This window comes from Pristiophorus japonicus, chromosome 14 (genome assembly GCF_044704955.1).
Source record: "Pristiophorus japonicus isolate sPriJap1 chromosome 14, sPriJap1.hap1, whole genome shotgun sequence".
In the NCBI taxonomy this organism is placed as follows: domain Eukaryota; kingdom Metazoa; phylum Chordata; class Chondrichthyes; family Pristiophoridae; genus Pristiophorus; species Pristiophorus japonicus.
This window is the reverse complement of record NC_091990.1, coordinates 25,561,724-25,589,060: the sequence shown is the minus strand read 5'-3', so window position 1 is coordinate 25,589,060 and position 27,337 is coordinate 25,561,724. Positions and strand designations below refer to the sequence as shown.

General features: G+C 40.8%; 2 protein-coding genes across 3 annotated transcripts in view; one reads left to right on the top strand and one right to left on the bottom strand.

The window, feature by feature from the left end:
• Nucleotides 1-1,042, bottom strand: part of LOC139279788 (connector enhancer of kinase suppressor of ras 1-like) — a 157,422-nt gene extending 156,380 nt beyond the window's left edge. Inside the window, exon 1 of the mRNA XM_070899006.1 lies at nt 975-1,042. The gene's annotated coding sequence lies outside the window, so the exon portion shown is untranslated. The remainder of the gene's footprint in view (nt 1-974) is intronic.
• A 19-nt stretch (nt 1,043-1,061) lies between these two features.
• The window catches only part of LOC139279790 (ribosomal protein S6 kinase alpha-1-like), a 182,381-nt gene continuing 156,105 nt past the window's right edge, over nt 1,062-27,337 (top strand). For both annotated transcript variants that reach the window (XM_070899008.1, XM_070899007.1), the window contains exons 1-2: nt 1,062-1,407; nt 10,610-10,654. In XM_070899008.1, the coding sequence (XP_070755109.1) occupies nt 1,345-1,407; nt 10,610-10,654 (108 nt within the window). In that variant the 5' untranslated portion in view covers nt 1,062-1,344. The remainder of the gene's footprint in view (nt 1,408-10,609; nt 10,655-27,337) is intronic.

Below are 27,337 nucleotides of genomic sequence, written 5' to 3'. Positions count from 1 at the left end.
GAGAGAGCATTTTTAGCTGTGCATAAGCTGAAGTACAAGTCTATCACATGGAATGGCAGTGCTGGGAGCAATTTGACTTGACAAGTTAAGAGTATAACATAAAAAACAGTATGCTATTGGCTCAGCCCCCAGTGCGAGTCACTCTATGAGCAGGTCCCAGTGCCATTCAATCTGCGAGCAGGATCCCAGTGCCATTCAATCTGCGAGCAGGATCCCAGTGCCATTCAATCTGCGAGTGGGCCCTCAGTGCCAGTCATTCTGCGAGCGGGGCCCCTAGTGCCAGTCAATCAGCGAGCAGGCCCCAGTGCCAGTCAATCAGCAAGCAGGCCCCTAGTGCCAGTCAATCAACGAGTGGGCCTCCTGTGCCAATCAGCAAGCGGGCCCCCAATGCCAGTAACTGCGAGCGAGCCCCAGTGCCAGTCACTCTGCGAGCGGGCCCCAGTGCCAGTCACTCTGCGAGCGGGCCCCCAGTGCCAGTCACTGTGAAGGAGTTCAGTTATATCGAGAGACTGGAGAAGCTGGGATTGTTCTCCTTAGACCAGAGAAGGTTAAGGGGAGACCGAAAAGAGGTATTTACAATTATGAAGGGTTTTGATAGAGTAAGTATGGAGAAACTATTTCCTCTGGCAAGTGGGTCGGTGACTAGAGGTTATAGATTTTAAATAATTTGCAAAAGAACTAGGAGGGAAATGAAGATAAATTTCTTCACACACATCTGAAACACGCTACCTGAAAGGGTGGCAGAAGCAACTTTTAAAGGACAATTGGATGGACATCGACTTGAAAAGACTAATTTGCAGGGTTATGGGGAAAGAGCAGGAGAATGGGATTTAGTGGATTGCTCTTTCAAAGACCTAGCACAGGCACGGCGGCCCGAATAGCCTCCGCCGTACTGTAAGATTCTATTACTCTTATGTCTGTCAGTAGAGTCTCCCCTCCAGTAGCGGGCGCGGTACCTGCCTGCGGTCCCTCACCTTCAACGGCCGACAGCGCCTCGTCCTTCCCCTGCCTCCGGTGACCAGCCGCTTCGCGCCGAGCTATGGCAACACGTACGCACGTCGGCCGACGCGATGACGTGAGGGTGGTGACTGACTGGCGCGGAGAGGGCTCGAGCTGAGCGGCTGCGAACGGTCGGGGCTCGCGATCCGAGGGAGAGAGAGAGGCACTGCACCGCATCACCTCACTTCACCGAGCGGGACAAAGTGACCAGGAACCGTACCGTTTGCAAACACACTTACCCATCTACCTACACCGGGACAGAACCACCGAGAGCGGACAACTCTCCGGAAACACTCAGCCTGACAGGAATCCGCGTCTCGTCCCGTTTCCTCAGCCGGTCGCAGGATGCCGCTGGCACAGTTAGCCGGTCCTTGGCCCAAAGTGGACGTAGTTCACCTGGAGACCGAGGTAAATATTTGTAGCGGGGAATAAACGGACTGGACTGGAGGGGAGGGGATATAAACTCACCCGAGGGGGTAATGGGCATTAATGGGTAAAGCAGTGCCTGTGGGTCGGGGTGAAGTGACATGTTTCTCCTGTTCGGGAGAATTTCTCAGAAGTTGAAGAATCCGAGCTGGGCTTTTCCAGTCTTACACTTTGCAGCGGGGGATTCACTGAAATCACAGTCAGATACAAAATAAAATTACTCCTCGGGGCGCAGTTGAAATTCATTGAAACAGCATTTTTAGAGGATCGAGTCGGCAAAACAGCAATTAAGTTAACCGTATGCACTGTGGATGTTGCTTATGTTGCCACACCGTGGTTATAATTATGATTTTTTTTACATTGGAGGATCCTGCGCTTGGCAAATGCTTTGTGTCACCGTATCTTGTTTGAAGTGTAATTCTGTTGTTCCCACTTTAGATTTTGCTTCCTTTTAATAATGTTAGGAATTGTTGAGTTTTACATTTAATAAACCCTTTTTACATCTTTTTACACCTTTATGACGGTTTTGTTTGGCAGATCTGTTTTTTCATTTGATTGGCAAATACAGTGACATGGATTGTGCCACATTGCAACACCAGCTTGTGATGAAAATGACACTCGAGAAAGAAAGGACTGTGGCCCTTGTAGTGACATCGTAAACACTTTATTAAATGCATTTATGATCTTGCACTCCACTGCTACCAGAGGGATACCTCTTCCATGATCTTCCCTTTCCAACAAAAATAATAATGGTTTGCCAAACACTGTCCTGAAGACAGGAGTCCCTCTACTGCAGAATGAAAACCTGAGAGGTTGGGAGAGTATTGAAGCAATGTGTGTGTAAATGTACAGTAGGCAGGAGAGGAATGGAGTGTATACAGAACAGAACTGCTAAATAATGCACTCGAACAATTTTATTGCATCCTCCTGGAGATGAGCAGCAGGACTTAAAAAATGAACAGATGGATGTTGAACTAAAGTGGAAAGAAAAAGACTGAAACTTAATCAACATTCTCCTGGGGGAGGAAATCGGATCTGGGGCATTATTATTGTAAACCAGCCGATGGATAAGTCATTACAGATCACTTATTAATGATCAGAATCTGACTGAAATGTGTAAAAAAATAAGTGTTTCATGGCTTGCTAAATCTATTGCTTCATTAAATAAAATTTCTTTATAAGAAATGATCAAGTATTCAAACTGACAGCAAAACAGTTGAGTATGTCGACTTAAACAGCATACTGCAGAAATATAATTCTTCAAAACAAGCAGGCCCTTTAGAATGGTTCAATGCAGCGGTGGGGAGATGGTCATCTGCAATTTCAGTGAGGGTTATTCCATTAATGAGTAGTATTTTTCAAGAAGTAGTTCTGGTCTTATTGGCCCATTAATCTCAGGACCCTGCAGTGCTGAGTGAGCTCTTGCTGCTGAAATGTCTACTGTCCCGTAGAAATGTTCTGATGTGATTATATTGAGATGGCATAACTCCGAGACAAGGTGCAACCAGGCAAATCTGTAACTTATGTTGATAATTTAACATAGCTACTTGGCATTGCATTCTTAAGCGGCTGACCTTTCCTGGCATGAGAAGAGTGACGATGGAGTTGCTGGGTAATGACAGCTGATTAGCTCCATTCTGATGTTTTGACATAAAAACTTTCCCAAGAGACTGCAGGGAGGATATTAAATGTTAGATAACTCTGGGTAAGTAAAGCACTGTTTCATTTCAAGGCTGCAGAGACCAGAAGCTAACTGAAACCATTGGTTCCAGTAAATAGATATCTTCCAATATAATAAAAATCAGTTATCTACTACCATTGTCTATTTTGAGGAATTCTGGGCAAAGCCTGCATGAGAAGCTTCCTGTGTGGAAACACAGTGGAGTGAGGACTTTATGTAAGATGGCAGTGTTGCATTCTTGTTGTATGTATGCCTTTTTTGATCCAGTGAAATATTGTTATTTGGAGGTCTTGCAATGCCCAGAGGAATATGATAACTCTTCTTCTTGGATTATGGTTATAGAAGTGCACTTTTTAATTGTGTTTCCTTAAAAAATTGAATAACTAGTTTACCAACTTTCCATTTATACTATGATTGGTTTACTAAACCGCCTCTTGTGCCAAACTATATTACATGAACTAAAGTATTGTTGAATATCTGTGTTGGAATCCAAATTGTTTAAGAGCGAGGAGACTATTTGTTCTTTGACACTGCTGCAATTACTCATTGATTATTTCTAACACTTCCAGCAGTTGTGATTTGTGAAATGCAAAGAGAACTGCATTAGCATAGAATGAGTGTTGGGGCAAAATACTATTCTTGAGACATTGCTCTGACTGACATATAAACCAAGCCAGCAAGGTTATAAATTCTTAAGCATGTGCACATAGTGAACTGAAGCTAAGACCATTAGGCACACTTGCATTATTTTGTATTACATTTCAAAACTGTTGGTGTTGGTATTGCTGCGATGCCTTCTTTTAGATGCACCCATACTCAACCAGAGATTGAACATGTCTACACGGTGTATTCTTGTGTTATAAAATCACTCATTAAATCAGCAAGCAAAATTTGTCTTGGCTGTTTGCGAAGGATGCAATATTCAACTATCTTGATCATTACTACCATTTTTATTGTGATGCAACAGTAATAAGCCAGTTGGCGGTTGCAGGCCAGATCTTCTCAAATAGCCTCACTATTAAATTTAAGATGCGATTGCATTTTTTAGCTATTCCATTACCTAAGATCAGTAAAGCTCTCATCAATTCTGGTGTAAGTTAGTGGAAGCTGAAGAGTCTTGGTAAACTGCAGTGCATCTGTGGCTGTACTAAATTATGTGATGTAGCAAAGTTGAGTGCATTGTTTTATGGGAATAGGTATGATGCTTTCCTCAGATTTCTTGATGAACACCAGAAGCCACTGTTCCAAGTCTCTGAGCAGCTATATGTGATTAGTTTTATCAAAGGAATCATTAAGTCCACAGGTGACTATGTTGACGAGTACCCGATAGATAAACTGTAACAGCCATCAGTATATGTAGGGGGCATGATGAATAAGTTTGAAGATGATACAAAAGTTGGCCATTTGGTTGATCGTGAGGAAGAAAGCTGTAGACTGCAGGAAGATATCAATGGACGAGTTAGATAGACAAAAAAGTGGCAAATGGAATTCAATCTGGAAAAGTGTGAGGTAATGCATTTGGGGAGAGCTAACCAGGCAAGGGAATACACAATAAATGGTAGGATACTGAGCAGTGTAGAAGAACAGAGGGACTTTGGAGTGCATGTCCACCTATCCCTGAAAGTAGCAAGACAGGTAGATAAGGTGGTTAAGAAGGTATACAGGATACTTGACTTTATTAGCTGAGGCATAGCAATAAGAGCAGTGAAATTGTGCTTGAACTATATAAAACACTAGTTAGGCCACAGCTAGAGTACTGCGCACAGTTCTGTTCATGACATGATGGGAAAGATGTGATTGCACCAGAGAGGGTACAAAGGAGATTTACGAGGATGTTGCCAGGACTGGAGAATTTTAGCTATGAGGAAAGATTGGATAGGCTGGGCTTATTTTCTTTGGAACAGAGGAGGGTGAAAGGAAATTTAATTGAAGTGTATAACAGATAGAGTGGATAGGAATTACATATTTCCCTTAGCAGAGAGGTCAATAACTAGGGGGCATAGATTTAAAGTAATTGATAGAAGGTTTATAGGGGAGTTGAAGAGAACCTTTTCCACCCAGAGGGTGGTGGGGGTCTGGAGCTCACTGCCTGAAAAGGTTGTAGAGGCAGAAAGCCCCATCACATTTAAAAAGTACTTGGATGTGCACTTGAAGTGCTGTAATCTACAAGGCTACGGACCAAGAGCTGGAAAGTGGGTTTAGGCTGGATAGCTCCTTTTCAGCCCTCACAGACATGATGAGCCAAATGACCTCCTTCTGTGCTGTAAATTTCTATGATTTTTTGATTCTAAACAGGTACATGTCCCAAAGAAGCATGCTACTTTGTTCTTGGAAGGATAGTAATGTTGCCCAAACCCTGTTGCTGGACAACTCTAAGAGAAATTATAAAATGCTTCAGAAGATAAGGCAGCGAGAGCTCAAGACAAATTCCATGATAATGTCATCCTGGTTTATGGCCCTGCTAATGAGATGAGTAATTTACATTGGTGCCAATCAGAAATGAATATAAATCAAATTATTCTATTTAAAAAAAACCCCTGCATGTTGGATATTAGGATCGATAGTTTACATATTCAGTCTGTGACTTTGTTTAAAAAAAATAACCATCATTGTAGAGGAGGGAGAAGTCTAGACTTCGTGAAGGACTGGTTTGAATTCATAGATGTGATTAGTGCCACATTTGCTGATCACTTGCACTGCTGCAGTCTTGCACCTTTACCTTGAACTGACATGAACCCAGTGTTGGATGGTAGTAGGATTTAAATTTGCATGATGCGACTCTGTATAGTTGAGCTGATTTTAATCTTCCACCTAGTGATAGTTTTTTTCTTTCACTGATGTTGACATGGCTATTTTGCACCACTTTAATGACTTTCTCTCTGCCCTTGAATCCCAGTGGAAAATTCTTGCTGTGTCTGAAGAATGTACCTCATGGGCATATGTAATTTTTCTTCCTCTTTTGTCTTGCGTTGGATGAAGAGATTTTTGTGATATTTGACTTTTAAATTTTTTAATTTGGTTATTTGACTGCACCGGAATTAAAAATTGCTGTGCAACGAGAATATGTTATCATCGCATTTTATAACTATAAGTGCTTTTATTTTAAAACAACCTGATTTTAACGGTGCACTGTTAGTGTTGACACTTTCACATGCACAGCGGCTTATAGGGCTAAGTGCCTGTATTTCATCTTATTGAGGAATTGATTTGATCGTGACTTTCCTGGCCACATGCAAGGAAACCAAATTGCACATCAGACACTGTGTGTGGTTAAGATTCATGTGATCAAATGCCTATGATGCAAGGTGACATCCGATGCAGCAAGTAAGCACTTTATTTTCTCCACTGAGTGTTCTTGTGATGTGATGCTTGTTTTCTTTGCCTATAATCCGGACTGCTGTTAGGGATTCTGTTCTAGTTTTTAAACTGCACATTCAAAACTATTTAAATGCATATTTTAATGACTCCTCTTGGAATCTGGTGGTGTGTGGGGTGGGGGGTGGGGAGTGGGGGTGACATTCAGAGATCAAATATATATGCCGGTTTAAAACCGGTAGCTATAGAATTGATGGCAGCTTAGTAGTACCTGATTTATACTGCCTGGCTTTGAATCAGACAATGCGGTTCAACAAGACTTCAACAATTGGCATTTATATAGCGCCTTTAACATAGTCAAATTTCTCAAGGCACTTTACAGGAGCGTTCTCAACAAAATTTGACACCGAGCCACATAAGGATATAAAAGCTTGGTCAAAGAGGTAGGTTTTAAGAACATAAGAAATAGCAGGAAAAGGCCCCTTGGGCTTGCTCTGCCATTCAATAAGATCATGGCAAATCTTCTATCTGAATTTCACCTTCCCGCACTATCCCCATATCCGTTGATTCCCTAAGCAGCGTCTTAAAGAAGGAAAGAGAGGCGGAGAGGCTTAGGGAGGGAATTCCAGAGCTTAAGGGCTTGGCAGCCAATGGTGGAACGATTAAAATTGGGGATGCGCAAGAGGCCAGATTTGGAGGAGCGCAGAGATTGTAGGCTGGAGGAGGTTACAGAGATAGGAAGGGAATTTGAAAACTAGGGTGAGCATTTAAAAATCGAAGCGTTGCTTAACTGGGAGCCAATGTAGGTCAGCAAGCACAATGTGGGAGGCTCGCCAGGAGTGCATTGAAATAGTCAAGTCTAGAGGTAACCTCTTTGAAGAGCTTTTGGTCACCTGCCCTAATTTCTCCATATGCGGCTCGGTGTCATTTTTTATCTCCCTATACTCCTATGAAGCGCCTTGGGACATTTCACTATGTTAAAGGCACTATATAAATACAAGTTGTTGTTTCCTGCCATAGAAAGTGGATGAAGTCTGAATGGGGGTTGGAGGGTTTTGTGGACAAAACCCCAAGCTCAGTTGCATAACATTCTTTCGTGACCTCTCAGTTTAGCAAAACTCACAAGTTCTGGCACTCAATGTGAGGAAAGAAATCTAACCTGAAAGGGGGCCAAGAAAAATAATTACAGGGTTAACAATATAATGCATTAGCTAAATATTTTTCACAGAATATTTTTAAAATTGAAGATTATAAATAGTAGCAAACTTTCTTTTCAACTAACACAACGGCTGTCAGAATAAATAGTTGAGTCGTGAGCATTGGATTTTGCCTGGATTGCATCCTATGCTAGAGTTGTGTGAAGAGGACTGAGTTATAAAGAAAAACCACAGGAACTAAATCTATGTAGCCTTGAGAGAAGGCAATTGAGAGATTACCTTATAGAAGTTTATAAGATGGTAAATCCAGAACACAACTAGAAATTAAACGATGACAGTAAGATAATGAGACACTGGTCCCAACTAGTGAAAGACAAATTGAGGACTAAAGTCAGGAAGTTGTTCACACATGGAATGATTAACACCTGAAGGGACTTTTGGATGGAGCAATGATGACAGAAGCCCTAGAGTTGTTTAAAAAGCTGTGATGGGAAGACTAGCTAAAATAGGCTGTTTGGCCTTCCTCATTCATATCTAAAGTGTGAAGACTGGTCATGGATGTATTCTAGAAATATGCTGTCCTGCGTTGGTCTGGGACTTGATATCGAAAAAGAATTTCTCAAACCCAGTGAAGGCTAACACATATTCTGGGGCTAGGATTAAGTAAAGTTAAATTAACAACGTGCTAAAAGTCCTTTGCTGTTTAGAATTTCATCAGCTAACTTTTAATGTCCTCGACTTTAGCTTTCAAGCGATCATGAACATCTGTTCCACTGAAATATAAGTATACATTAGTGACTAATGAGGACCAGTCACCACTGAAATGAATCCGAAGAGTTCTGGTACAAAAAGAACTATCAGCACCTCAGTTGGGTCCAGTAACCCCATCGTGTGTCTGCAGTGATACCAGATGTCAAAGTTATACATCTGAAATAAATATCCGGTCACACATGGATGATAATGTCTAGAAGCAAAGTATTGAAATAGATACCGAGGTGGGAAGTAGTACTGAAATATAGCAGAATATTCAGGAAGACTTGAGGCAGTGGGTGGAAGATATCCAGCCACTGCTGAAAAGGTGAATAAGGGAGGGACTAACTAGAGGAACCCTGCTCTCTTGACCCTATTCCCACTAAACTGCTGACCACACAACTTCCTTTTCTAACTCCCATGTTAGCTGACATTGTTAATGGTTCTTTTTTCTCAGCTACTGTCCACCTCGCCTTCAAATCTGCCGTCATCACCCCTCTCTTCAAAAAAACAACCCTTGACCCCACAGTGCTGGCAAGCTACTGCCCCATCTCCAACCTCCCTTTCCTCTTCAAAGACCTTGAATGTGTTGTCACCTCCCAAGTCTCTGCCCATCTTTCAGTAATGAAGAAAATAAGGGCATTAACGAGTGACAAATCCCCAGGGCCAGATGGTTTCCATGCCAGGGTTTTAAAGGAAGTAGATGAGCACATTGCAGATGCCCTAATTATGATTTTCCAAAACGGTTGTAGATTTTGTTGCTGAAGGTGGAGTTGGAGATGGAGGGATGCAAAGTGTTATGTATGTTAACTGGGTTTTACCTGCCACCGGAGGGCACGACAGTCGGAGTCCTAATGGTCACTGGCAGACACGTGCAAGCCGTGTATATAATGTTGGCAGCCATGTTGACTCCTCACTTTAGGAGTTAATAAACTGGAGTACGGTCATGCCTGAACTAGCTCGCCGTACTTAGCCTCGTGGAGTTATTCGATACTTAACACAAAGAAGGCACCATCAGAAAAGAGGAGGATGCATACAGGAACATGGGGCTGAATTTGATTAGAGGTTGGAAAGGGCAAGACCATTAAGGGATTTATAGATGAGGACAAGAATTTTAAAATCTATGTTTAGGAGGATAGGGAGCCAAGAATGATAAAGCACAATAAAATGCATGTAGCAGAGTTTTCTTTGAGTTGCAGTTTATGAAGAGCAGAACTTGAGAGCACATAGAGGGAAGGAATTGGGGTAATTTGAATGTGGCAAAGGTGTGGATAAATATTTCAGCAGTGGTGGAGGTGAGATGGGGGTCAGAGACGGGCAATATTGTAGAGATAGAAATTGATGGTTTTGGTAGTGGCTGGGATCTCTGAATTGAAACTCATCTAAACAGGACATTGGGCCCAGTCTGAGGAAGCTGCCAGGGAAAGGGAGGAAGTCCAGTGCTAAGATGTACTGCAGCATATCGCCAAGGCTTCTTCGGCAGCACCTCCCAAACCTGCGACCTCTACTACCTAGAAGGACAAGGTCAGCAGATGCATGGGAACACCATCACCTGCAAGTTCCCCTCTAAGTTACACACCATCCTGACTTGGAAGTATATCGCCGTTCCTTCATCGTTACTGGGTCAAAATCCTGGAACTCACTCCATATCAGCACCATAGGAACACCTTCGCCACATGGATTGCAGCGGTTCAAGAAGGCGTCCCACCAGCACCTCCTCAAGGGCAATTAGGGATGGGCAATAAATGCTGGCCTTGCCAGCGACGCCCACGTCCCATGAACGAATTTTTAAAAAATGAAGAGTTTTTGATGGGAACTGAACAGGATGGTTCAGCTGATTGTTGAGTTGAAGGAAGTACCTCTATCAGCTAAGCAGTCAGCTCATTAGTGGTAGAGTAGTTAAATTGTAGCAGAGAACTAAAGCTGGACATCACAAGTATATTCGTGCAAGTTGACCCCGTGTAAGCAAATGTCTGTTTAAAAATAAATGTTTGCAGCATTGTGAAATTGAGATAGAGGTGTATTCCTCTGCCCTTCCCCCTTTATAATTTTCAAATAATCATTGTGTACTGGAAACCCCACGAAGGCTGGCTGTACCTGAAGTTCTGTACACTGAAGTGGCCTTGCTCCATTTTGAATGGAAAACTTAATAGAAAATGTTCTGCTTCAGAATGTTGCAACTGTGCAGCTTGTTGGAACAGATATTTTGCAAAGCTTGCTCTTTGTTTGATGATGCAATGTTTAGCTGGCAATTAATTTTCTCACTTTTTTTAATTGACAGAATGGACATGGAGCTTCAGAGGAAACGACAGATCCCCCAATGCAGGTACTAATGTGCGGACTGCTATAAGTGGAAGTTTAGATGGAGAAAGTGGAGCAGAATTGTAACCACAAGTGCTGGAAAGTTTCCATAGATAGAATTAGATTTTCGTACGATTACTAAGGGAATTTGATGGGAGCAGCACTTCTTAACTACCTCTCTTCCCAGTCAAAAAATCATTAAATTGATATTGCTGCTCTTTGCCTGTTTAATAGAATAAGTATCCTTTCATGTTCTGTATGGGGGCAAAAACACGAAGGCAGAATATTATCTGAACGGCGGCAGATTAGGAAAAGGGGAGGTGCAACGAGACCTGGGTGTCATGGTACATCAGTCATTGAAAGTTGGCATGCAGGTACAGCAGGTGGTGAAGAAGGCAAATGGTATGTTGGCCTTCATAGCTAGGGGATTTGAGTATAGGAGCAGGGAGGTCTTACTGCAGTTGTACAGGGCCTTGGTGAGGCCTCACCTGGAATATTGTGTTCAGTTTTGGTCTTCTAATCTGAGGAAGGACGTTCTTGCTATTGAGGGAGTGCAGCGAAGGTTCACCAGACTGATTCCCAGGATGGCTGGTCTGACATATGAGGAGAGACTGGATCAACTGGGCCTTTATTCACTGGAGTTTAGAAGGATGAGAGGGGATCTCATAGAAACGTATAAGATTCTGACGGGACTGGACAGGTTAGATGCGGGAAGAATGTTCCCGATGTTGGGGAAGTCCAGAACCAGGGGACACAGTATTAGGATAAGGGGTAGGCCATTTAGGACTGAGATAAGGAGAAGCTTCTTCACTCAGAGAGTTGTTAACCTGTGGAATTCCCTGCCACAGAATTTTGTTGATGCCAGTTCATTGGATATATTCAAAAGGGAGTTAGATATGGCCCTTACGGCTAAAGGGATCAAGGGGTATGGAGAGAAAGCAGGAAAGGGGTACTGAGGGAATGATCAGCCATGATCTTATTGAATGGTGGTGCGGGCTCGAAGGGCCGAATGGCCTACTCCTGCACCTATTTTCTATGTTTCTATGTCTGTTATGTTAAAGCACCATAACCGTGTAAAAAGGAATGTGTGAAGGAAAAGCATTTTATGTATGGTGAGCACTGACTGTTCGGGCAAGGCCTTTGCATGTGTAAAAGATTTGTATATTGAATGTCTGTATGAGATTCGGTAAAACCCTGAATCGTTTTCCTTCAACATTGTACTACAATGTCGTTTTTTTTTTGGCTATCCTACCAGAGTGAAGCTAATTTTTTTTTTATTGTCTCAACCGAAATCCATCCATTGACTTCTTGTTTTCGTTGGTTTACACAGGCTATGGTGTGGTTCTGGCATTCAAATTTTAAAATGCTGAATATGATGAAACATTTCCGTTGTAATTGTTGACTTTGGTACACATTTGTAATCTGTTATAAAACTCTGTTTTGATGCAGCTGTACTTCTGTATTTGTACACTTGTTTTGGAATGTCTCAATATTTTTTTTATTAAATAAAGGTTCCATTAAATCTGCCCAATTTAATTTTCATGATCTGTTTAATTTGAGACTGCACTATAAATAATGAACTGATATCAGTTGTGTAATTCCCAAAATGATGTGTGGAGTAATGGCAGTTCGAGCAGTCTTCTCCGACTGAGTTGTGTTAAAGATGCAATGGCATCCATGGAAAATGGTTAGGATTTCTGTTAGCCATGTATTTTTGAGCGGCAGTGCACAAGAGTGTGTAGTCATCATATGACTTATCATTTCTTCAGAGAAAAAATGTAGTTGAGATGTCTATTAGAATTTCATCACAGTAGTTCATGCTGCAACAAATATCATGTGTGCTGTAACTGGTGACAAATATGGTGATGCATTTCATGCAAGAAATTTTTTTTTGAAGCCGATTGTGCTTGACCGCACTCCAATAATGTCTGTTTATATAAAACTGTCCAGGTGTGGTCTAACCTATTGCCTTGACTATGTGCTTGTGCACAGAGGAGCTTTGTGAATATTATGCCTCGCATGTGTGGATTGAGTTCCGATCTTCTCCCCATTGTTCTGCTGCTCCTGATGTTCTTAATATTTAATTATCTGAACAATGTCTTTTGTGCCCCATTTCCACACATCCCACCTCACTTTCCTCACTTCACTTCTGCTGAAGATGCTGACTACTGCTGGAGTATAATTCTGTGGGCACTAGTACCTTTTTCAAATAAGCATTCTCCATATACGAACCTGAACAGATTGCTGACAGGCTATTCAATTGTGGATGCTAACTCCATCCTGTTCTCAATAGGCCCCTCTCTCATATGGAAAAGTACATGTACATATGCACACACACACTTTCCAGCAGGGTAGCAAACGTGAGTGGGAATACAGATCTTTTATGTTCTTGCTCCTTCTCTCCCCTCCTCTCACCAGGATTATTCAGACCAGTTATGGCTCCAGTGGAGAGCAGCTAAATCAACAAAGACCGGGACCATGCTTGCCTAATGCTCTATCAGTGGAGCTGTACCATACATTTGACTTTCAGAGTGGATTTGCAATTGAGAGTTCTGATGAAGGGTCATCGACCTGAAACATTAGCTCTGTTTCTAGGAGGTGGGTGGGGTGGCTTGACCCATCCACCTCCACGGAGGTGTGTGGGGGGCCTGACCCATCCACCTCCATGGCACGAACCTGGTATTGCAGTACTTCCAGGAACGGTGCTTGGGCTCTAGGCCTTTTGGCTAAGAGCATTGGCGCAGGGTGATCCTTGATGTGTGCAAGGTGACCTCTGGCGTTTGTGATCTGACAAAGAATTGGAAAGATTGGCAACGAATTAAAAAAAAAATGTTTTAGCTCTGTTTCTCTCTCCACAGATGCTGCCTGACCTGCTGTGTATTTCCAGCATGTTCTGTTTTATTTCAGATTTCCAGCATCTGCAGTATTTTGCTTTTGCAAATGTGAGGTTGGGACGAGTGAAGATGTTATTTCACTGTGAAACTTTTGCACATCCAAAGCTGTGTGTGGACTTGAGCATGACTCGCACTGTAGCTAATACTTTGTTTTAATTTTCTCATGCCTGGAATTGAGGTTGGGATGGCAAGAATCACTCCATGGTCTACAGCCCGTTTGTGCAGTGATGAAACATTTTATACCCAGAACTGTGAGATGCACTAAATATTATAATCAGCAACCTGATAGTTCTGTTCCCTGTTTAGTTGCAGTATGTAAGAAGCTCTGTGCGTATAAATCACGTGAATTAAAAATAACTATGTTAGTTATGGTCTAATGTCGACTATATTTGTATTACCGGCAACTGAGAACTTTAATAGTGCCTGGAGTGTCCATTATCACTAATGCAACAGCATTAATATTGAAGGACATTTCTGAGTAATTTAAACTAGAGATCTTGGTGCCAGCAGATGATCTTATTGATGTCCATATGTGGGATTGCTATCTTTTCAAATGTTATTTCAAATGTTGCTGTGCTCTTTTGTTAACAATATGGTCTCATCAAGGAACTTTAATGTGGCTTTCAGAAATTATTACATAAACTTAGTTCTTCCAGCAATTCAGATCAATAACTGCAATATATTCAAATCCGTTTAAAGACAATTTATGGGTACCCCTTTTTACAGCCATATCTAAACTTACTTAAAAAGAAAATCAATGGATCAGTAATCTGTGGTTCAACAACTTTGTTCCCCAGCAGTAAGCTACACATTAGTTTCAAAAGTGCTCTCACTCAAACTTATTTGGCTAGGTAGCGATGTGTGGTGCCATGGCAGTGATGGAACATGGGTTTGATTCCCCCACTGTGTTGCTGAAGTTGTGGTATTTTGCTGCCTTAAAGTGCTTAGTACATGTTTGTTGTTGTAGTGGTAGTATTGGTAATACCAAATACATAATGGGGAAAATTTGAGTAGAAGCTTAGTGTTTCTGCAAAATGAATGAGTCATTACCCTTATGGCTGGTTCAGATGAACATTTATGGATACTTGGCATGCACTTGCCTTGTCTTTTGAAGTTAGCATGTGGTATTGAGGGGGTGCTATATGGATAGGGTAAGACTTGCAGGCCAGAACTTATGAATGGAGTGCTATATCGAAATGCAAAATTCTATTTTTTCCTGAGTTATGACAACCACCCCTTCCTACTCCAGCCAGTGTTGTGGATATTTAATACAAATGGAGCATGGGAATCACTGAAGCCTAACATGTAATAATAAGAAAAAACAAATTAAATTTACTTGAATGCTAAGTTTTAAGCTTCCACCCTAATGTTTAAAATAAAAAAAATTTTAATACCACAGTCTGTTAATCTTGTCCTGTTTAAAGTGTAATATAATTTATCTTCCTCACTCCCACTGGAAAAAAAACTGTTGCAAGTGATTAGCTTTAAAGTGACAGGATTTCAGAACTGATCATTACATTCAAGTGCCTCCAAAAGAATAGCAATATACCTCCACCTCTAACATCGTCTGACTCCGCCTTTGATACTATTAGACTTGACTGTTCCAGTTCTCTCCTGGCTAGCCTCCCATCTTCCACCCTCAGTAAACCTGAGCTCTGGTACGCAAATCCTAACTTGTACCGAGTCCTGTTCACCCATCACTCTTGTGCTCGCTGACGTACATTAATTCCCGGTCCGGCAATGCCTCGATTTTAAATTCTTATTCTTGTTTCCAAATCCCTCCATGGCCTCGCCACTCCCTATCTCTGTAACCTCCTCCAGCCCTACAACCCTCTGAGGTCTTTGTGCTCCTCTAATTCTAGCCTCTTGCGCGTCCTTACTTTTAATGGCTCCACCATCGGCGGCCATGCCTTCAGCTGCCCAGGTCTAAAGCTCTGGAATTCCCTCCCTAATTCTCTGCGCTTCTCTCTCTCCTCCTTTTAAGATGCTCCTTAAAACTTACCTCTTTGATCAAGCATATTGTCATCTGTTTTAATATCTCCTTAAGTAGCTCCATGACAAATTTTGTTTGATAACGCTACTGTCAAGCACCGTGGGAAGTTTTACTATGTTAAAGGCGCTATATAAATGCAAGTTGTTATTGTTGTAGTAGATGGGAGAAGGATTATTGCATGACAGTTTTAGTTTATAAGCACCAAGTGTCACTTTTGACATTTTGGAATATGCCTGTGACTCAGTCTGTCCTGCCCCTCCATGCTGGAGTGAGGTAGGCTGTGAGAAGCTCCTTGGACCAGGGTGAAAAAGAGTTTATGTACTCTTGATGAATATTGCACTCTGAAGGTTAGGAACACACTATAGTTGCTGCAAATATCCTTGTAAAGAGTGGAGTAAAATAATGTGAGTCGGCCATTTATAGAATTAATAATTTATCGCTACAATAAAGGTGTGCATAATATTGCCGTAACAATATGGAAAGATGGTTGTGTTCATAGAAGTAGTGTTAAATACGTAAAGAACCTGGGTAAATAGGTATGAAAACCAGAGACTAACTGGGGACTTTTTTTTGGATAGCATTGTGCTCTTGTGATTTATGGAACCAAAATCCTTTATTTTTTTAATACATTTAAACATGCAGGGAGGAGGTTGAAACTTGGCCAATGGCACATATAAAATGTTGTAGAAAATATTTCAAAACTTGGCCGATGGCACATATCACATTTTTATAGCGTTATTTAATTTTTTTTCAGCTAGTGGTTATTCCCTTCTAGCATGGAAGTATAGTCTAGAGACTTTTAGCTGTCTCATGTAACAGATCAGCTGGACTAGCTGGTTGTGCCGAGTCTATAAATGCAGGAGTTATCTTTTCAAAGTGGAGATGGAAATCTATGACTGTAATGCACAGCGTAATGGCCAGTTAGAGAATAGTTACCGATGTACATGAGTTAGTTTAGGGTCACTTTTGCAAGTGGTACAATGGCAGGAGAGTATACAAACAAAACTGTCAACAGTTCCTTTGGTTATCAGTGCATCGTTGTGCAAGCTAACTATTTTGGACAATGTAAAAGTGTAATTCTGCATTCTTTGCCCCATTTATTTATAGCTGGTTGAAAAATCTGTGTTTGACATCTGTTTAGAGTGTTTTAAGATTGTAACTAGCAGGGTAGATAAGGGAGAACCTGTGGCTGTAGTATATTGGTATTTTAAAAAAGCATTTGATAAGGTGCTACACAAGGTTATTACACAAACGTAGGGCTCGTGGGATTTGAGATAATATGGATTGAGGGTTGGTTAATGGACAGAAAACAGAGTCGGAATAAATGGGTCATTTTCGGGTTGGTAGGCTGTAAATAATCTGTGCTTGGGCCACAGCTACTTTCAATCTATATCAATGACTTGGATAAGGAGACCGAGTGTAATGTATCCAAGTTTGCTGCTGATACTTTTCCACCTAGTTTTGTAAGTTGTGAGGAGGATACAAAGAAGCTGCAAAGGGATATAGACAAGTTAAATGAGGAGGCCGATAAAATACAAGGTGGAGAAATGTAAAGTTATCCACTTTGGAAGGAAGAATAGAAAAGCAGAATATTTTGTAAAAAGTGAATCATTGGGAAATGCTGGTATTCAGAGGGACTTGAGTGTCCTTGTACAGGAATCATAAATTTAACATGCAGGTACACCAAGCAATTAGGGAAGCTTATGGTATGTTCTTTATTACAAAAGGATTGGTGTATAAGAGCTGCAATTATATAGGGCCTTCGTGGAACCACACCTGGAGTACTGTGTGCAGTTTTGGTTTCCTTACCTAAGGAAGGATATACTTACCATAGCGGGAGTGCAATGAAGGTTCACTTGACTGAATCCTGGGATTGGTGGAAGGGCGGTTGGTCCTATGAGGAGAGATTGAGTGGACTAGACCTATATTCCCAAGAGTTTAGAAGAATGAGAGGTGATCTCATCGAAGCATATAAAATTCTTCAGGGGCTTGACGGTAGAAGCTGGGAGGATGTTTCCTCTGCCTGGGGAGTCTAGAGCTATGGTTCACAATCTCGGAATAAGGGGTTGGCCATTTTGGACCGAGATGAGGAAACATTTTCTCGCTCAAAGAATTATGAATTTTTGGAAATCTCTATCTTAGAGAACTGTGGATGCTCAGTCGTTGAGTATATTCAAGACAGAAATCAATTAGATTTTTGGATAACGAAGGGAATCAAGGGATATAGGGAGAATGCAGGAAGGTGGAGTTGAGGTAGAAGATCAGCTATGATCTTATTGAATGTGGTGGAACAGGCTCGAATGGCCAAATGGCCTACTCCTGTTTCTTATGTTCTTGTGTTTTTATGAAATAACTGCAATTAGTAGGACAGTGAGCACAGAATCTCAAAGAAAAATAAAGTTTGTGTATTTTTCATGCTGTGGTGTTGCAGTTTTATGAAGATGGGGTGTATTTCATCCACCTATCCAATCTAATCTTGAATGTTAACACAGTTTCTGCCTCAACCACTAAGTAAATTCCATAACCTCGCACCTCTCTGTGGAAAGAAATTCTACCTTCCCTCTGTTCTAAATCTCTTGCATGTTATCTTATATCTATGTTCTCTCATTCTGGACCTCAACAACTGGACATAGTCTGCTTCTATAGACTCTGTTCCACTCTTGGGTAATTTTAAGCACTCCTATAATGTGGCGATCATGCTTTGGTAAATGCAGCGAAAGAAGTGAAAACAAATTTTGTTTTGAACCTTTTATCTTTTGGAAATGTTCCAAAGCAATAAAAAAAAGAATTGTTTTTAAAGGCAGTGGTTAATTTTATGTCGATTAATGTGGTGGCAATTTTTCATGCAACAAGATCCCACAAACAGCAATAAGATGAATTATCAGTTAATCTACTTTTGATTATTCGAAAGAGTAATGTTGGTGAGGACATTGGAAAAACTGGTTGAATGCAGGAATTGGATTTTCCCATAGTACCTCTTCCTTCCCCTACCTGATGCAAACATTTCTATTTATATTGTCGCCTGTGTTGCTTCAATTACATTTTTTTTCATCGCTTTCCTTTCTTGATTCTTCAGCCGGAGAGGCTCTTCACCTTTTGGACACTGCGAAGACCCTCATTGGGAAGCTTGTCTGTTTTGTTTATAAAATAGATCGCCCCCTCTTTTAGTACCTGTAAATCCTAGTAGCCAAGAAAACCGATTTTGAGCTCACCCTTACCACCAGTTACCACTTCTGGTGCTCTTTTAGATGGAATCACATCAGAGATTTTACTGCAAGTTTGTTACTACATGTTCACAAGTGCCAACAGCAGATAATCTCTATTTAACAGCAACATTACAGGATTTTATTCTCAATTGGGCTTCTGAAATCTTTATCTCCAGTATTGTACTTGTCCGTACATGTTACTGTAAAGGCTTTAGAATTTCACACATTCTAGGAACTTGAGAAAGTCAAAGGCTTCATGCAGGTATCTCTCACCAAACTGTTGTAACTTGCTTAGCATTTATGAGCATTCCAGAATTATGCACTCATTGGTATATTCTGAGAAAACGTCGTGAAACTCTATTTTAACTTGTCCAGATTGTGTCTTAAACCTTATTGTATTCGACAAAACTGTAAAAATAAGACTTAAAAGATGCTTGCTCACCTTCCAGAGACAGAATGCTCAAGTTTTGATTAGACAATTAATATTCAATCCAAACTGTACTATTGCAAGTGTAAGTAAGAATTTCACTGGAATCTGTGGACCTTTTCTGTTCAATAGCTATGCATGTGCTCTGAGTGTATATACAAACCCCAATGACACAAAGGACGTGATTGAATATTGCTCCTCTGTTGCAGCTATATATAGTTATGCATCTTGTTGCCTATAGAGTGCACAAGCATTATATTATGTTATTGTATTGGTTGTTATTGCTGTGTTTAGTCTTTTTTGGTCTCAATGTTGTTGCAGTTAAAGACTTCACATATAACTGAAGGGTTTTGGTGCTGCAGAAGTGGTTTTGTGGGTGTGGATAAAAATAGATCAAGTTGATGGTCAAATAAAAACTGCTTAAATATACAACTATTGTCCTGTGCTATACAACACAATCAATAATGTGGAATTTTCAATCTAACAGATTAAAAAGAAACGGCCTTAACCTTCAGTGCTAGTTATCAAAGCCTTTTGATTTTCATGAATACATTACATATTGAAATTCATTTATGCGCAGGAAGACAGATGAGTAAAACCTATGGAATGCTGCTCGTTTTCCAAGATGATAGAAATCTTTTATGCTTGGGTTTGGCTTGAACTTTGTATGTTAACCAGTGGAATCACTTTCCTACAAGTCATGGCAGTCCATGCAGGAATGGAAAAAGTGCTTTCTCAGCTGGTTTCAATAGCTAGTAAAAATGTTGCCAGATATAATGGAGCAGTATTTATTGTGAAAATAATGGTGAGGCTAATGGGGCTCACCGTTATTTATGCGCAAATTGCACTGCAGCTTTGTGCAGGGCAGATGCGTGGTTAAACACGAAAATGCCGAAGTCTGAGATGCGTCGCTCTGCTGTTAGCTTTCCGAAAATGGCATCTCGTTGCCTGACTCACCGTTCAAATGCATTGAACAGTGTGAAATTCCTGTACTTACATGATAAATATGAACTAAACTCACCACAGTAAGTTGGGGCTTGTCCTTTTCAGTCCAAGTACCCTTTTTAACAGCGTGATTAATTACTGCCAAACAACCTCTCTGCCATTGAAAATTAACTATTGCAAATGTGGAGTCTCATCCCTTCAGCTTTAAATTGTTGGAGAATATTAAAGCTTTTTTTGAATTTATTTTGCTTTTATTTCCTGTCTATTTTTTTCTCTCGCTCATAATCCAATTTTTCTTGGCCTCTTTTAATTTGCACAAATTTTACAGAATGTAACCAAGAGCTGTTTTGAAACTAGAATAAGTGTTTATCCAGTATGAACTTAGGTTACCTCCAAGGCTTCTGATTTATTTTTGCTTCCAGTTCATTTTAGTATTTAAAGCTGCATTGCTAAATCTGAAGTGGGCCAAACTTCGCTGAAATGTTGTCATTTGCATTATCGTGTATGAAAATAATTTTTATATCTTGACCCTTCTTACTCTCCAATGTATAGACATTACCAGGTTTTTTAAAACCTTTATTTATGGTTCTTGATGATTTAGAATAGCACATCGGTAATGAAAGGGACATCAATTTTATGATCAACAAAAATCTGTAACCGGGATGAAGATATGGATGGTCTTTCTCCAGAGTGATGGTGAAATTAATGGTGCAGTGGTCTGTTGAACCCAGTCTTTTTATTTAATACTAGTCTTGAAGTATTGCACACAGACAAGACCAAGTTTAATCTTTATGTAAGTGGGATTAAAGGCTGGGGGATAATTGGACTAGGGTATGCAAACATAATTCAGTCCTTGCTTTAAAGTCATACATACTGCCTTAATTTTATGTAATTTGTGATTTGATATTATCTAAAGTCTATGCCTGCACACAGTTCCTTCTATTATAAATTCTTGTGCTCAAATTTATTATGGAAACTGGCTTTGTAAACTTGACATGCTCTTACCAGTGCTGGAATGTATTACCTTCAATATACTACCAGCAGATCTCTCATGACATTGCTCCCAGTAAATTGGATAATATGCAGTTACAAATGACAGGAACATTGGACCTGGTAATTTAACATTTATTATTCTACTACTGTACTAAGTTGAAGCTCTAACCCTCTAAGGCCATAAAGGGCAGAACACGTTAGTGGGAGTTGTGTACAGACCACCAAACAGTAGCAGTGAGGTTGGGGACAGCATCCAGCAAGAAATAAGGGATGTGTGCAATAAAGGTACAGCAGTTAACATGGGTGACTTTAATCTACATATTGATTGGGCTAACCAAACTGGTAGCAATGCAGTGGAGGAGGATTTCCTGGAGTGTATTAGGAATGGTTTTCTAGACCGATATGTCGAGGAACCAACTAGGGAGCTGGCCATCCTAGACTGGGTGATGTGTAATGAGAAGGGACTAATTAGCAATCTTGTTGTGCGAGGCCCCTTGGGGAAGAGTGACCATAATATGGTAGAATTATTTATTAAGATGGAGAGTGACACAGTTAATTCAGAAACTAGGGTCCTGAACTTAAGGAAAGGTAACTTCGACGGTATGAGACGTGAATTGGCTAGAATAGACTGGCAAAAGATACTTAAAGGGTTGACGGTGGATAAGCAATGGCAAACATTTAAAGATCACATGGATGAACTTCAGCAATTGTACATCCCTGTCTGGAGTAAAAATAAAACGGGGAAGGTGGCTCAACCATGGCTAACAAGGGAAATTAAGGATAGTGTTAAAGCCAAGGATGAGGCATATAAATTGGCTAGAAAAAGCAGCAAACCTGAGGACTGGGAGAAATTTAGAATTCAACAGAGGAGGACTAAGGGTTTAATTAAGAGGGGGGAAATAGAGTATGAGAGGAAGCTTGCAGGGAACATAAAAACTGACTGCAATAGCTTCTCTAAATATGTGAAGAGAAAAAGATTAGTGAAGACAAATGTAGGTCTCTTGCAGTTGGATTCAGGTGAATTTATAATAGGGAACAAAGAAATGGCAGACCAATTGAACAAATACTTCGGTTCTGTCTTCACGAAGGAAGACACAAATAACCTTCCGAATGTACTAGGGGACAGTGGCTCTAGTGAGAAGGAGGAACTGAAGGATATCCTTATTAGGTGGGAAATTGTGTTAGGGAAATTGATGGGATTGAAGACCGATAAATCCCCGGGGCCTGATTGTCTGCACCCCAGAGTACTTAAGGAAGTGGCCCTAGAAATAGTGGATGCATTGATGATCATTTTCCAACAGTCTATCGACTCTGGATCAGTTCCTATGGACTGGAGGGTAGCTAATGTAACACCACTTTTTAAAAAAGGAGGGAGAGAGAAAATGGGTAATTATAGACCGGTTAGACTGACATCAGTAGTGGGGAAAATGTTGGAATCAATCATTAAGGATGAAATAGCAGCGCATTTGGAAAGCAGTGACAGGATCGGACCAAGTCAGCTTGGATTTATGAAAGGGAAATCATGCTTGACGAATCTTCTGGAATTTTTTGAGGATGTAACTAGCAGAGTTGACAAGGGAGAACCAATGGATGTGGTGTATTTGGACTTTGAAAAGGCTTTTGACAAGGTCCCACACAAGAGATTGGTGTGCAAAATCAAAGCGCATGGTATTGGGGACATGGATCGAGAACTGGTTGGCAGACAGGAAGCAGAGAGTCGGGATAAACGGGTCCTTTTCAGAATGGCAGGCAGTGACTAGTGGAGTGCCGCAGGGCTCAGTGCTGGGACATCCAGCTCTTTACGATATACATTAATGATTTATATGAAGGAATTGCGTGTAATATCTCCAAGTTTGTGGATGACACTAAACTAGGTGGTGGTGTGAGCTGTGAGGAGGACGCTAAGAGGCTGCAGGTTAGATGAGTGGGCAAATGCATGGCATATGCAGTATAATGTGGATAAATGTGAGGTTATCCATTTTGGGGGCAAAAGCACGAAGGCAGAATATTATCTGAATGGCGGCAGATTAGGAAAAGGGGAGGTGCAACGAGACCTGAGTTTCATGGTTCATCAGTCACCGAAAGTGGGCATGCAGGTACAGCAGGCGGTGAAGAAGGCAAATGGTATGTTGGCCTTCATAGCTAGGGGATTTGAGTATAGGAGCAGGGAGGTCTTACTGCAGTTGTACAGGGCCTTAGTGAGGCCTCACCTGGAATATTGGTCACCTAATCTGAGGAAGGACGTTCTTGCTATTGAGGGAGTGCAGCGAAGGTTCACCAGACTGATTCCAGGGATAGCTGGACTGTCATATGCGGAGAGACTGGATCAACTGGGCCTTTATTCACTGGAGTTTAGAAGGATGAGAGGGGATCTCATAGAAACGTATAAGATTCTGACAGGACTGGACAGGTTAGATGCGGGAAGAATGTTCCCGATGTTGGGGAAGTCCAGAACCAGAGAACATCGTCTTAGGATAAGGGGTAGGCCATTTAGGACTGAGATGAGGAGAAACTTCTTCAATGAGAGAGTTGTTAACCTATGGAATTCCCTGCCGCAGAGAGTTGTCGATACTAGTTCATTGGATATATTCAAGAGGGACTTAGATATGGCCCTTACGGCTAAGGGGATGAAGGGATATGGAGAGAAAACAGGAAAGGGGTATTGAGGGAATGATCAGCCATGATCTTATTGAATGGAGGTGCAGGCTCGAACGGCCGAATGGCCTACTCCTGCACCTATTTTCTATGTTTCTATGTCTAATTGTTGTTCAACAGTGCATTGGTGATGTTCTTCACAGAGAGTTGTTAACCTGTGGAATTCCTACCGCAGAGAGTTGTTGATGCCAGTTCATTGGATATATTCAAGAGGGAGTTAGATATGGCCATTACGGCTAAAGGGATGAAGGAGTATGGAGAGAAAGCAGGAAAGGGGTACTGAGGTGAATGATCAGACATGATCTTATTGAATGGCCTACTCCAGCACCTATTCTCTATGTTTCTATGTTTAGTTGCTGTTTAGGCTGCGGGTCACAACATTGGCTTAGTTTGCCTTTTTTTTAAATGTGGTTGCTAAAATGAATTGAGAAGCTATAAGCATTTTAACTAATTTTTTTGGTACTGAGGAGTTCCTCTATACATGGTATTTTTATTTTGTGTATACATATATAATATAACAGAATGTACAGCACAGAAGCAAGCCATTTGGCCCAACTGGTCCAAGCCGGTATTTATGCTTCACACGAGCCTTCTCCCACCCCTCTTTATCTAACCCTATCAGCATGACCTTCTATTCCTTTCTTCCTCATGTATTTATATGGCTTGCAGTTAAATACATCTATGCTGTTATGCTATATTATATGTTTGTATATATGTGCACATGCACGTGTGAGCTTGCATGTGTGAAGAAATCTAAATTCACATTGAGGGTTTGTATCTTCCATTAGCACTGGCAATTCACACTGTTCTCTTAAATTATTACTATTAGGATTTCCATGCAGCCTACATCATTTGACCAGAAGAAGGATATTAAAGTGGAGTCGTTGGGCTAGTTGACTAGAAGAGGGGATATGTAATGAGAGGGGATATGTAATGATGTTGTGGAAGGTATTGCAAGAGCAACATTGAAGAACTGTATGTGTTTCAACAATTCTGGACAGTACGTTTTGTAGACAAACCAAGGAGACCATGTGAGCTCTGGAAACAGTGGCAGATTGTTCAGTTTGGCCCAGGTTGTTAAAAAGTGACAGGAGCCAAGCCCTGTTAAATATAAAATTTATAGCACATGGTAAACTTGGCATATAAGTCCAACAGCAATGGAAATGCACTATAGCTGAACTTTGTGCATAATACAAAATTGCCTATTTCTTTGTTATTCAGTTCAGTAACTCCATTGAAAAGGCTGGGAAGCACTTTACAGCTAAGCAGTAATTTTGAATATATCTGAGGCTGCTCTGCAGTTACTTCGGAAAGCACTAGTTGGCTGGTATTTGAGGAAATCTGGTATTGTAATATTCCCTGAATTGACAAATAGTCCAAAAAATGTTCAAACAAATTCTATGAAATACATTCTTTCTCATTAATTTGTCCTCTATGTACTTGAGGGTTGGACCGACCTTCAACTGAGAGTGTTCTTTTAACAGTTTTAAACTTGGAGTGATAGGATGATCTTCCATTCCCATACAGAATAAGTTACTCACACAGGTTCGTCATTTGATTTATTAAAAATAAAGTGTTGTCTTGTTTCCGACTCTCACTATCCCAACTTATAAGACTTTAGCTTTGTTCTGATCTTCACTTGTATCTGTTTGTGTTGACTTGCATATTTTTTTCCCCCGAAAGTTTAAACATTATTGATCTGTTTCAGCATCAGGGTATTAAGTGTCTGCATTTCTTTTCTGAAACCCCTCATAACTGTTTGCAGGTGAGAGCTGAGGGGTGCCCTCACTACACTGTCTGTCTTTGTCACCTGTAAAAAAAAAAAAAGTGCAGCTCATCCAGAGTCGTGCAACCAGTGGTCTCAAAAGTCGCTTTTATTTTGAGATCTGTACTAGTGCCCCGACTCCTGAAGTATGAGTCTTGCACAGCCAGTGGCAGCCTCAAAGTAAGCTTGCCAGATTTGCGAAGGCTGGCTGCCAAAGAGCCCCAATAAAAGTTGTGAATCTGGTGGTTTCTTTCGCAAACTAATATGTCCTCAGTCTGGTAATACTGAAAATAAATAACTAAGTTAGAATTCTTTATGCCTTCTGTCAAATGCAGAATAATTTTCAACTTTGTGGTCATGAAGGGAATGACCTTATTGATAGTCTTCTGTTTTTTTTGGATCAAGATGTTCTTTGTAATCTCTGAGTAAACATTATGGTGTGATTTCAATTGTGAGGTGTTGATTTTTTGGTCCTGTTAGAACTATTTTTTCTTTTTGATATCTTCAGTTGGTTTATCTGAAGACCGATGTCTGAGGGAAATATTCAATACAAATACAAACAAATAGTTCAATTTTCTGTTGATGTGAGATCTAAATGAGCAGTTAGAATATTGCATAGTTGAGGCATTCATAAATAAACCATAGAACCTGTTGGGTCTTTGGGGGTGAGGGGATCAGAAGACATTTGCCTGAATGCAAATCCATAGCAACGACAACTTGTATTTATATAGCGCCTTTAACAGAGTAAAACATCCCAAGATGCTTCACAGGAACGTTATCAAACAAAATTTGACACTGAACCACATGAGCTATTAGAGCTGATGACCAAAAGCTTGGTGAAAGAGGTAGGTTTTAAGGAGCATGTTAAAGGAGGAAAGAGATGTAAATTGGCGGAGAGGTTTGGTGGGTATTCCAGAGCTTAGGGCCTTGGCGGCTGAAGGTACAGCCACCAATGATGCTTGAGGCCAGAATTGGAGAAGCACAGATATCTGAGGGTTGTAGGGCTGGAGGAACTTGGAGATAGAGAGGGGCAATGTCTCAAAAGATATGATGGAGTCTCATAATGCAGTTTTGCTTGTGCTGCTGCCTGCCGTTTTTATGATGTTCCTCACTGACTGCTGTACCTGCTCGCTGCTCAATGCATTTTCTTCCGACTTCCCATCTCTCAGTGCTGCTCATACTACTGCAGTGGCTCTTCAAACAGCAGTGGCAGAAGCAGGTCATCTAGTGCCAGTTCAGTTAATCCCAGGGGTGGGGCACTGTAAGCAATTTGAGTACTGGTTATAAAACATGAACTGAAGAGCCGCAAGCAGTCTGTCTGCTAAAATAAATGGGCTAAAGTTAGCGAACAGGCAAAATGATCAATTTTAAATGTTTGAAGGAAATTGTTGACGGAGAGAAATACTGGAAGAGCTACATTTCATGAGGTGATCAATTTTGCTTTTATGTGGTATTATCCTTTCAATGTTGGGCACATTTTCTTATCTTAACTTGATTTAATTATGCCATGTGCTTATTAACAGTGCAAAAAAGCTTCCCATAACACATTCACGAAATGATGGGACTCCTTTAAGGTAACGGGTAAAACGATTCCCCCATTTCCTGTGATTGCCAAAATGCAGATTGATTCCTGCTATGGTTGTTTGATCAGTTTTAAACTTTCTGGCAGCAGAGACTCTTTATTTGGACCTTTTTAGTTGGTCTGATGAATGTTTGTGTTAATTTGACTTTACTGCAGACAGTGACTCTATTTTACCAGTATAAACAGTAAACACTTAGTCACAATGTTGGCTTACTTTTTCCTTCCTTTAGAATTACTCAAGAAGCTGA